Source organism: Mastigoproctus giganteus, chromosome 6, assembly GCF_048544385.1.
Source record: "Mastigoproctus giganteus isolate SK-2022 chromosome 6, ASM4854438v1, whole genome shotgun sequence".
NCBI lineage: Eukaryota > Metazoa > Arthropoda > Arachnida > Uropygi > Thelyphonidae > Mastigoproctus > Mastigoproctus giganteus.
In genome coordinates, this window is record NC_143580.1 from 175,853,688 (window position 1) to 175,866,945 (window position 13,258).

Sequence of the window (13,258 nt, forward strand, 5' to 3'; positions counted from 1 at the left end):
TCAATTTATTTATAACCATCCTCTTGTCTTCTGCTGCCCATTCATTCCTTTATTCATAATAGCAACTTGTTCCCAGTGGCACAAGGGTAGTCTTTCATGTGAACAGTCAAAAGCATTACCGAAGTCTATGTATATGACATCAAATTATTTTTCTGCATCCAGTTCCTTTGTTACCGTGTCATAGTAAATAATTAGATTGGTTAGAGAAGATATCTTAACAAATTCATGCTGTGATTTCTGTATAACCACATTCCTGTCAAGATGATCCTGCAATACTTCTTTAACTATTGACTCATTTTCCCAGGAACAGAAATCAAGCTTACAGATCTGTAATTTACTCAGTTTGCTCCTCTTTGCAAATTGGAGAGACATCTACACATATTCAATCTATGGGGACCCTGAATTCAAGGATGCATTCATAATTATGACAAAAGGTTTTCTGCATCTGTTAATATAACTGTATAGATTCCACCAAGCCCAGGTGCTTTATTTACTTTTTTGGCTTCAAAAATTTCTTTTTCCACTTTCTTCTCAATTATCACAAAATTATTTAGCTCTCAGCTATATCTTGGTATACTTCTGGTATTTCCATCCCTAAAAACTTCTTCATGAATTAATGTAAATACAAAAAAATATTTTACACCTATATTTTATTTATTTTGTCAGAAATATATACAGGATTATCAATGGTTATGCCATTTGTATCTCATGGGTCAATGTGAAATATCCCTTTTCTTCTACAGTTAACATAAGCAAAGAATTCTTTGCTAATTTTCTTTCCATTCTTAGCCAAAGACTTCTCACAATCTGCCTTGACTTGCCAACCCCCCTTTTATTCCACACATTTTTCTTCTCTGTCACTAGTCACATCATTTCATTTGATATCCATTTAAACCTTGAACAGTCTCTTTGTTGGTACAAAAAGCTTAATAGCTTTTAGTAGCCTCTACCAACTTCTACTAGCTATTTTAGTAGCTTCTACTTAATGCTTCCCATTTAGCATTTGCAGTCAGTAACATCCATCAGTTGGTCCTGCTGACAAGAATTTAAATACTGTCTCTTTAAGTAAATTCTACATCAATACACTATGATCTCTGCTGCCTAATGGTTCCTTTATCTAGAGATTCTTAATGCATGAAGGGTCGTTGCTGTTACGTCTGTTTCATGTTTGGGTCATCTTAAATATGAATGGCCATCCTTTCTTGAACAAATCAAGCTTTGATCATTTTTTTTTTTTTTTTTTGTCATGAGTTGTTTTACTTGCAATACTGGCTGTATTTCTTTCTTTTGCACTCCTACCCTTTTTTACTCAAACTGAATCACATCATTAGGTCAGCTCACTACAGTGCAATTCCACAACTGCAACTGAATTTTGGAGACGTAATTTCCTCCTGATCACCGTGAATGCACTCCAGCCATATATCCACTACACACCATTCATTGAAGCTCAAGTGACTTTCTCTCATGCTGCTGAAATGTTGTCTGTGGATCTCTTAATATTGTAATCCTCCAAACTCCCAAACTGATGGCTGGTTTTTATCACCTGCTTTCGTGATAAGTTGTCATATGATCCACCACAGATATTCACATGATTCACCAGATTTGAATGTCATATCACCCCTTAGTCTATCAGTTACAAAACAGGATCATGTTTGCTGGTATGAAAACAACTTTTATGTTGTCATTCAGGTCTTTGGTGTTATTAAACAGGATGAATAGGCATGTCATCAAAAAAGCAAGGCCATGTTGTTCAGATTTTTGGCTTACACTACTTCATGATAAGAGCAAAGAAGAAAGAAAAAGTTTTTAATTTGCAAATTTTTAATTTTAAATGTTAAATTAAAAAGAACAAAATGACATAATTCAGTACAGCATAAATCGAAGTCTACCTGCATTTCCATTCTTTGTGTACTCTTAATTTTATATAATCGTTTTTCTTTTGCTATATTCTGTAAACATCATGTACTCTCTATTAGCACTGTATTTAAAATACAATGAATAGAAAATAAATGACATTTACAGTAGAGTGATGACCTTTCTGCTCCACACTCAATTTACCTTAAGCACAATTATAATTATTTTTCTCTGTCTTACATATTAATGTGTCATTACTATATATGCTTTGGGAAAAAATGCTAAACACTTACGAAGGCTGCAGGTTTTTCCTTTCCACCCATATTTACACTCACAAATGAAATCAGCAACAGCATCAATACATGTCCCATTATTGCGACAAGGATTTGGATCACATTCATTCTTATCTGGAAGAAAAAAGGAGAGAGAAATACAATGTAAGAAATTGAAGAACATAAAGCATACATTAAAGAAACACTGTACAAATATTGTAAATATTGAAAACCCAGTTGGCAAACAAATAGAGAATTCCACATGGTATGGTACCAAATCTGCATGACACCAAATTTTCAATCTTAGAATGCATAACCAATTTTTTCCCATAAAACTATTCATATTAAAACTTCTGCAACAAGAAGCAGCTCTGTGGCCACCATGCACATAACAATCAGACTATATAATATTGGTGTTTACCAATATTATATAGTCTGATTTACCCAGTCATTGATGATGAAGCCAACTAGCTTCGAAACGATCGTCTGGGTGGTGGTATCCACTGATAATAAATAATAGTAGTCTTCTCTACTAGAGAAGCATTATTTATTTGAAGTAGTGCAATACCAGCTATCTCGTTGTGAAAGAACCCCCAATATGAGATATAATTAAAACAATGCCTTTACACTACATAAGTAGTTCAAATTTATGAATAAACTATAGTGTATTTACACCGGTATTATATAGTTAATTACCTAAACCTATAAGAAATTATGCCTTGTGCATTTTGTCGTCTAATATACAATCAGAAGGCAGTGTTGCTGACAATCACCAAAACCTTTAATATCAGATAACAGGAACCCATTTCCACCTGCACAGCATGTACGGAGTAAGGACAATGGCTGTATACAGCAATATGCAAGCCTCATGTGTGTAAGAGCAGATAGCATTAGGAACAGCAGCAATGGTCACTGGAGTACTAAAAATATGATAAAACGTGGTCAGTTGAATCATAGATGCATCAACTGATCTCAACTGAACTGAAAGAAACCTATCATTTATGCCAAATATTCCAATCAGTGTCCATCAAGATTAGAAAAAACTATAAAGTTCAATGGCAGTCACTCTTCAATGGCATAGCATCTTTTAATTCTAGGTATGTCTCAAATAATAGAAGGTTGGGAAATGCTGCTTTATGCAAGTTGCTGCTGCTGCTGCTCTCATGGGTAGACTGTTTTTGTTGCATGAGTCATTATTCTGGGGGATCTATCACCATGGAGAGTATATCTGAACTTTCCTGTGGACCAGGTTCATTCCATATTGCTGACACACTATACCTAGACAATAATGCCACAGTTCATGAATTAAAATGTAGATGCTACTTACTACTAGAGTGCAGAGCATTCCAGCAACAAGCAGCATCTGCCATGGTCCACACGTTTTCCAGATATCAATCCTAACAAAAATCTGTGGGATCATCCAAAATTACACACCCAAGAAAGTTTCAGCAACTAATAAATCTGACAGTTCTAAAGGTCACTATCAAACAGAAATGTAATATCACCAGAAACAGCCATTTTATTGCAAACCCTCCTGACATTACTATAGATACAGTTTAGTGTTCTTGTACTGTTTACTACCCTGGCACATCTTTTGAAACTTGCTGGCTTGGCATTAGTTTCTCTTTCACTTAAAAACATTGTTCTCCTCTTTCTAATATTAGAAGACCCTTTGGTGTTTGAGGCCTCATACAAGAACTCTTGAGATGTGTGCAAACACTACTTTGCCCAAATCAGACAAATGCATATATATTACTCTTTGGCAAAGGCTCTTGCACTATCTTTGTTCAAATGTTTTCCATCTGTACAAAACAAGTTCCTTCTGCATACAAGGATGAACCATAATAACCCCCCCCCAAAGAAGATTTGTAGAGTCCAAAGTCTTCTTGAGTTAATTCACAAGGCTGTGTAGATAGTTCCCTATCATGCCTGCACAGAACTTCAGAAACAACTATATCCTATGTTTCTGACCTAACTTGTCACATTTTTTCAGCATACGTTTATCCAACAAATTGTCAGTTCATGTGCAATCAATGCCATTTAGTTTCCACATGAATAGTAATATCATTAATTTTAGCTTCTGGCTAAAATTGATAATGTTAAGAAATCAGAATTGTTATTTTTAAATATTAATGAAACAATATTTTAATTATTGTAGCATATTAAAAATGTTTCAAAACTCAAAATAACAGAAGTATCATAACACCCTTATCTATAAAAAAAAACAATAAAAAGTCCAAGTTTAAGGATTTTACATGACAATCAATATGCAAACTGAATAGTTTAGATCTATCAAAATGTTAAGTAATTTGTTCCCTGGTTTAAAAAATTTTAAGTTAGAGACACTGATAAAATACATACTAATGTTACATAAAGCTCCTTCCCACCCTTCTCTACATAGGCATTGAAATGAATTAACTCCATCTAAACATGTTCCTCCATTTTTGCAGGGAACTGATGCACAATCATTAATATCTGAAAATAAATCAATATTTTCAATATAGTACAAAGAAGAGTAATTTGTTTGAAACATATCATATTATTTTTCAAAGAATAAATTAAAAAATAATTTAGAGTAGCAGGATTAAACTAATTTTCACTTCAATTATTAATATTTATTGAATTAAATTAATATCTTAACTGATCAAAAAATTTAGTAGGCACTGCTATGGAAAGAAATGTGAAAGATATTAGGTCAGCCTTTGAGTTAGTATCTAGTCACCTTCAAGTGCTAGTAAGTTTTTTTTTTTCTATATCTGGAACTACTTATAATTGTATAAACTTTCAATGATTAAATGAATTACTATTAATTAATCAAAGTTTAGGACCAATCCTTTTAAACTTAAAATTATTTATTAACATAATGACTATGAATTCACAATAGAAATGAATTGTAAGTTCCCATCCATCTGAGTTTATTAAACATTTACAAATAAAACTAATGAAAAAAAATTTGCAGTGATGTGTTGATGCACTTTGTAAGAAGTGAATTCAGCAAGTGCAAGATCTACTATAAAATACCAGCAATAAGTCAGAAACATAAGTTTAACTAATGTCAATCACCAATTAGGTTTACAAAACAAGAAGTACCTTACTTTATCATATGGTTATTGAACTGTAAAAACAGTAAAAGACCTAATTAAGATTAAATAATTAAGTACTTAATATATTTAATTATTTCTTAGTAATTTATTACCAAGAAAAGCATCAAGAATAAAATATGATAATAACGAACATAGCATATAGAATTCATTATGAATTTTAAAAACTCAAATTAATTTAGAGAGAGAGAAAAGTGAAAAATAAAAAGAAAGCTACAATATTTTAATTTGTAATAAAATAAAAGTTCAGAAGTAACCACTCACTCTCAGAAAAAAACAAATAAAAATTCAACATAAGATTCATAGTTTTGCTGTGCTTAAAGAGAACAAAAACATAGCCCGATGTTCTAGTTTTAATAAAACTGGCTTTTACTGAGAAGAAAGTAAGAGCACAGCCTGTTACCCTTGAGGCAGTTAACCAGAGCAAGCAGAGGTGGGGTGTTAGCATGACCATGGCAGGAAGACCTTGGGATGTGCTTAGCATTAATGAGAGAAGGCTGGGAGTGTACTACACACCATACCTTGCCTCTCAGGGAATTCTGAACTAGCCACCCTTCACACCCAATTCTATAAACAAGGAGAAATCTGGTTCATATATAAAAGCCACTGGCTTATTATAAGATTCCATTGGTAAGGACAGATTTTTAATGTAAATATATATATATATTTTTTTTTTTTTTTTTCATTTATCACAAAGTTTAAATTTCATCATAGGAAGGTTTTTTAATTTTCTATAAAGCAATAAAGGTTCAAAAATTAGAAGATACCACATATATGATCCAAAACTCATTAGGAACTAAAAATTGAAATCATTAATATTTAAAGAGTTAAAGAGACCTATGACATTCAACTTACTTTCTCTACAGTAACGACCAGTATATCCTGGATCACATACACAGGTAAATCCACCAGAAATTTCACTAATACATTTTCCATGACTGCCACAAACATTAGATTCCATGAAGTGTACTTCAGATGTTGTATTGGAAAAAACAGGAATTGTACAGCTGTCAACTGCTATAATAAAAAAGAACATTTACAAAGGAAAATATTCTTTACATTTTCTAACAAATTTCTTTAATTCAAAAAATATTGGATGTAAAATAAGAAATTTATAATCAGATGTGAAATTGACGAGTAGTCACAAGGTTCTAGATATCCATTGCTTACTTTCACAAGAAGGAGAAGTGCATGGTGGTCGAGGTACAGAGCAATTTTTACCCTGAAACTTCTCTGGACAATGACAGTAATAATCACGCTGCATGTTGAAACAAAGTGCTCCATTTTCACATGGATTAGGATTACATAAGTCATCATCAATCTAAAAGCAAGAAGAAACAAATATTTGCAATGATTTTTAACATATAAATCATAATGTACACAGTATTACAAACTATTGTATAATACTATATAGAGCAAATGTTATATTAGTACAGATCTCTCTCTCTCTCTCTCTCTCTCTCTCTCTCTCTCTCTCTCTCTCTCTCCCTCCCTCCCCTTGTTTACAGGTTATCAACTTAAAAATAATTACAAAATTCTGGGTTAGGCGTCAAATTATTTTTGGCATGTACATAGTATGTCAACATCAGAAAAGTTTGGTAAGTGCAATGCATTATTATCTCAGCAGTTTACTTGTGGTTTGTGTTTACCATATTTCTCAAAATTTAGCATGTCTTATTAATTCATATGGAAGTAGAGGTGAGAGTCTCAACACGTATTTAATCTTTTGCTTATGGCATCAAAATTTACCTTTTTAAAAATTTAATTTACAAGTGCTTTGTTAATTATGAACACAGTAATTATTAATACACAAACAATGCATAATTAAACATTAATTAATAAAATATTAATTTAAAAATTGTAATTAAACTGTATATTAAACTGAAATTAATTATGACTAATAAAACATTTTATATCCATGGAAAAAATAAATGCCATAATCATAATATATGAAGTATGGCAATAAAGTTCCCAGACCCGATTATAATCATCACCTGATTGTGAATGCACTTATTACAACATTCTAAAAGTTTCTGAAAAGAGTCAGCAAAGATGTCCAAAGAGATGATGGACAATTTGGTGGTTATGTTTTATGACCTAATTTCCTGAAATATCTTTCCTTTTAGAGCAGTTTTCACCTTGGGAAAGATGGAGTCTGCTGGTGCTACCTGGGAGAGTAGGGTGAATGATGGTTGATCTGTACAATGCCATATTTTCATCAGAAATGTCTTCACAAGTGCAGAATGAGTAGGGGCACTGTCATGCAACAAGAAACAGCCACCTTTCTCTCAAAATTGTGGCTTCACCCAGGAAATGCCCTTCAATAGTCTTTGAAGCACCTATACATAGAATGCAGCATTGACACACTCTCTCTCTCTCATATCCATAAACAGTTTATAAATTTCATACATTTCTGCTGCAGATTTTCCCATTTTAAAGCAAAATTTGATATTCGTTTGTTGCTGCACTGCAAATTCATGGCATGGAATATTAACACTACTAACAAAACTGGTTGTTACTTGCAACTTGTCAGCCTACTGGGCAGTCTCTGTCCCACCATTTGTTGGATGAAGTCGAACTACAAACCACTACCATTTATTTTCAAACTCATTGAATGTAATTGAAGCAGCACTAGTCTGTGAACTTGACTGCCACACCTTTTACATGCAAATTAAAACATTGTACTTAAATTATTATAACTGAATTAATGCATTTAATTATCATTAATAGTATTGGCCAAATGATGCAAAAAAAAATAATAATAAAATAAATAAATAAATAAAAAAGTAAAATAAATCACCTATTTGACTCCATACCCACATAGGTATCTAATTTATCTTTGAATCTCCCTGAGCTGTCAGCCTCAACCAGTCATGGGGGGGGGGGGGGGCAATTTATTCCAGTAATCAACAACTTGTTGGCTATACTTCTCTCATATTTTGAGTTTATGGTCCCTAGTTTGGGAATCACTTAACAGTGAAAATTTTGCCCTCATTCATTTTACTTTCTCCCTTCAGGGCATTGTCTAACCTAATGAGGGTCCCCCTCTAAGATGACTAGTTACCAAAAGAGTTCAGATATGTGGACTGCAGAACCCACATATCTGAACTCTTTCCTCATATGGGCATACCTGTGATGGTAAGTTTCCCATCTTTGGATCCTTTCAAGAAGCATATATCTTTCTTTAGGTGTAGTCTTTGTGCTCGAACACTGTATTCGAAGTGCAGTCTTACGATTGCCTTATATGGGGTTATGACATCCCTATCTCTATAAGCAAATGTAAAAAAAAAAAAAAAACAATAATACACTATGGGTCTTCATTGCTTGTTATTTACACTGTTCAGAGAACTGTACATCCAACCGCTGCTATTTTTATTTCAATCCCATTGAATGTATAAGTTATTTTGAGGTTGCTATTTCCCATGTGTAAGACCTTACACTATGAATTGTCTCAGTCCTTTACTTCAAATAAATGGCACTGTTTCCTAAGAAGAAGTATGTTACTATTTATCTGTAATTCATGCCATTACATATGCATTCATTTGAAAATTTATTCTTTTCATAGTGGATAAAACTACAAAACTGCAAATTCTGCCCCAAATAAATGAATCTCTTGGAAGTCCATTTGTAACCCTCCCCCTCCAAGATTCACAAATGGATTCCCCATATATTTTTAATAATCATCCACACTAACCATCTAGGCCCCCCTAACCCTTTGTCTCCCCCCATAGTAACATTTTATCACAATATGAGATTGAAGAATTTTGCAGAAAACTTAGTTTACTCTTAACTACATACGCAATTATATACACAATCATATACTTTTGCCAATTTTACATACAGTAATATTTTAGAGCTTTCCAATTCCTGACATTTTTTCTCTAAATCTGAGTTTGGAAATAGACTTTTGCTAAAATTTGTCTCTATTCTGTATTGTGAGAATATTTCATCACCAGGTTGTCGGGTCTAATGATGGTGCTTAGTTACTTACCAATGAAGAGACAATCTCTGAAACAGAAGACTGAGTAAAGACATACTTTAAAATAAATAGCAACATATTTCTTAGGAAGTTACACTGTTTATTTTTTTAAATAAACAGTGTAACTGTTTATGCAAGACCAAAAATGCAAGACCAAGACAAGCCATACTGACTGCTTTCCAACATGAAATTGATAAATTTTGTAAAAAATTTAGTTTGCTCTTAGAAAACAACTAAAAATTTTGCCAACTCATATACAATGTGGTTATAATTAAACTGCATAATTTTGAAAATCTGTACACAGAAACCTCTGTATACAGAACTGGAATCCACAATAAGCAAAGTGAAAAGTTATGAAACAAACAAATAGTTGTGAAAAGTGCCACTACATGCAAAAATAGCACTGTACAGAAGAATGTGCAAGTTATACTGATACAAGTTTGTGAAACAATTATAAAAAAGATAAGAGAACAGGCACAAATATTCAACAAAAGACTTGTATTGAAGGATTGTGCTTTGCTGGAAAACAACAGAAATTCATTGATTGCTCCACACAAAATACCACATGATAAAGATTGAAATAGCCAGGTAAAAATGTTTAAATTAGTTTCTATCTGATACTAATTCAAAACAACCTAACCTGGCCATTGGAATTCAAAATATGCCAAATAACAGTCTCAACACTAATCACATACATTCGGAAAGGAAGAATTTTATGAATTTGTAATATACATATACTAATATTCGTAATATACACAGGCGTTTTATACAAATTCTAAAAAAAAATAAATCTATCGATTATAATCCCCACAAAACACTTTGCTTTCTCTACTTAACAAAAGCAAGGTGTTCTGATAGTCATTAACTTAAAATTATAAAATAAACTTTAATTACAAATATGCAGATCAACAGACTGCCTACCTCACAACGCAATCCCTTATAGCCAACAGGGCAGATACAGCGGTAACTAGCTACCAGGTCAACACATTCACCACTATTTAAACATGGATTACTAGCACATTCATTTATATTTGTTTGGCATTCTCGACCTGTAAATCCTGGCATACAAGCACAGTGATAGTCATTAACAAGATCTATACATGTAGCACCATTCTGGCACTGACCAACACAGTCATTGATATTGTGACTGCAATTCTTTCCTGTCCAACCATTCTGGCAGTCACAAACATAGTCACCAATCATATTATGACAAGCGAGAGCATTGACACAAGGACTACCTTGACATTCATCGGCATCTAAAAGAAGAAAGAAAAAAAAATTAAGTATATACTATACTTAAAATGTTTCACATGTTACATGAAACACAATTCCTTCTGTGTTTCATGTAACATACAAAAAAATTGCAACAGTTCATACAAAAAAGTGCAATATTCAAATTAATGGTTATTGAAAAATTAGTTACTGATATAGAATTTTGATTATTTTTTAATTTTCACTCAATTTATTCCCAGACTTCCCTGACTCTGCCAACAGTAGAGTCGAAATGAGTTCGAAGTTTTCTCTCTATCTGAAGTCAACCATGTATAACCTGTGAAAACAGGTAAGGATGTTTGGCATGGTTCTCTAAAAACTGTATGTATATACTTCAAAGATTTTTTGGTTTAGCCCTCTTTACCTGCATATCCTCCACCCTCCCATTATGAGCTAGTTCTGGCTTTTCTATCAGCAGAAGCTAGCAACAATAGACCTTCTAGAGAACAATTATGTGGAAATCCAGAAAGCCACAATCCTGAACACCTCTAGGATAGTTCAACCTTAATTAATAAACTAAGTAATTAGCATTAGCAGAGGCATATGATGCAAGAAAGCAAGCTTTCTTCCATCATATGTCTCATGTGCAGATCAGACAAATGTGCAGGATGACTGGGCGCATTATCAAGAATGAGCAAGAATCTGAATGCTATGTTCTTCTTCAGGCAATATCTTTTTGTTTCGATGCAAAAACAATTTAAAAACCAGTCCTCAAAAATTTTAGCTGTCATCCAGGCTTTTTTTGCTTGATTTCCAATGAACTGGTAAGAAGCTTTTTGATATTCCTTTAAAAGCACGAGGATTTTCTGACGTATAAATTAGCAGCGGTTTACACTTAAAGTCACCCTCTGCATTGCCACATAACAAAAGTGTTAACCTATCTTTCGCAGCTTTGAAACCTGGGGCGGTTTTCTCCTGTTTTGAAATGAATGTTCCACTTGGCATATGCTTCCAAAATAAGCCAGTCTCATCAGCATTAAACACTTGACTTGCTAGATAACCCTCGGTCACAATAACATCATGAAAGTTTTCAGATACAAAGAAGCAGCTTCCATATCTTCACTGGCTGTTTCACCCATTAATTTTAGTTTGTGAAGACTGACATTTTTTTAAAATTTTCAAATCAACCCTTACTGGCCTGAAAGGCATCTGCATTGGATGGACTGGCTTCTTCTTCTTGTAAGCGATTAAAAATTTGCAAAGCTTTGACATGAATAATATCTGAACTAAGAGGCATTCTTTTTTGATTAAGATCTTCTACCCAGTAAGGAAGTAATTTTTCAGTTTTCTCTATTAACGGATTTCTCACTTTTATAGTGCTTTTTGCAGCCAATGATGTAGAACAGATAACTGAACTTTTAATTTTCTCAGCACATTTGCCTTAATTCATCGAATGCTAGATTCATTTATGCTGTATTTCTTGGCCAATTTCACAACCTTTTCACCATTTTCTAACTCCTTCACGATTTTTAATTTTTCCTCTAAATTTAAAATTTTTTTTGTTGTAGCTTTCTTCATTTTAGGCACTAATTAAATGCACACTTTATATAGACAAAAAATATTAAATCAGCAAAAGCAATGCTTACAGATTAAAACACTTTACGTTGCATGAACCAGAAAAATATTCGGTATGAACAGCTAACATGGGTTAACTGATGAAGACAGTTCCCGAGTGAGGAAATTGTTTCAAAAATAACCGGACAAACACACCACCGTTTATTGCTATGTTTGGTTATAAGAATCAGTTTTGAATGCCTTTGTGATATTTTTATAAAGCACATTTCAGGAGGTCACGACCATAAAACAATAAAAACAATTTGCACTTTCCGGTTTATTGGGCTTTTCTGTTAGTGCAAATTAATTATAAACAGGTAGTAAACTCAATCTTATTGCATTTGCAATAATACTGAGAGCTGGAATTCTGTGGGATTCTATGTTATTATGATGAAAGGAGAGACTGCTTCTACAGGGATGGGATACACTTAAATAGAAAGGGTGCAAGAATGTTTGCTGATGCTATCGAGGTAGTGTTAGGTGGGTCGGAAAACTGCTAGATTGGAGGGATACAAGGACTAATAGATTAACAGTAGCCACTGGCAGCGGTGAAAGTGATTCTTACACTGCTTCTATTGGAATGAGCAGCAGCCTGGAAAATAAGATGCAGGATATTTCAGAGACTGCTGGGAGTCATTGGGTATAAGTAAACGCATGGGTTGTGTTAGGGTAGCTAAGAAAAAGAACAGGTGCATGTATACTTGCGTGTATACCAATGCTAGGAGTTTAGTAAATAAATTTGATGAATTTGAGGTATTGCTCAAAGCATCAAAGGCAGATATTGTTGGGATATCAGAGACGTGGTGTCACTCAGATATAAGGAATGCAGAACTGGAATTTGGGGAGTACAACGTCTATAGAAAGGATAGACAGGATAGGAAGGGAGGAGGGGTTATGCTATTAGTTAAAAAACACATAAAATCCAAGGAAGTGAAGCCAGTCGACATCGCTGGACAGTGCAGTGTCGAGTCACTTTGGTGTGACATAAGCATTGGGAGATCAAAATTGAGAGTAGGAGTGTGCTGTGCTATAGGCCTAATGACTCTGATGAGTATAATAAGAAACTGTACGGGGAAATAGAGTGGGCCAGTACATCAGAGAGTCTTATAATGGGGGATTTTAATTTCCCAGATATTGACTGGAATTTGTGGGTTGGTCACTCACACACTAGCAAGGCTTTTGTGGATTTATTGGATGATTGCTTTCTAAATCAGCATGTTTGGGAG

At 33.5% G+C, this 13,258-nt stretch overlaps 1 protein-coding gene across 1 annotated transcript in view; it reads right to left on the minus strand.

Annotated features, from left to right (window-relative positions):
* Positions 1-13,258, minus strand: part of LOC150084767 (protein jagged-1-like) — a 212,324-nt gene that overhangs the window by 60,192 nt on the left and 138,874 nt on the right. The window contains exons 9-13 of the mRNA XM_090376349.1: positions 10,128-10,462; positions 6,398-6,548; positions 6,083-6,244; positions 4,488-4,601; positions 2,148-2,261 (exon numbers count right to left, since the gene is read on the minus strand). Coding sequence (XP_090232475.1) covers positions 2,148-2,261; positions 4,488-4,601; positions 6,083-6,244; positions 6,398-6,548; positions 10,128-10,462 — 876 coding nt within the window. The remainder of the gene's footprint in view (positions 1-2,147; positions 2,262-4,487; positions 4,602-6,082; positions 6,245-6,397; positions 6,549-10,127; positions 10,463-13,258) is intronic.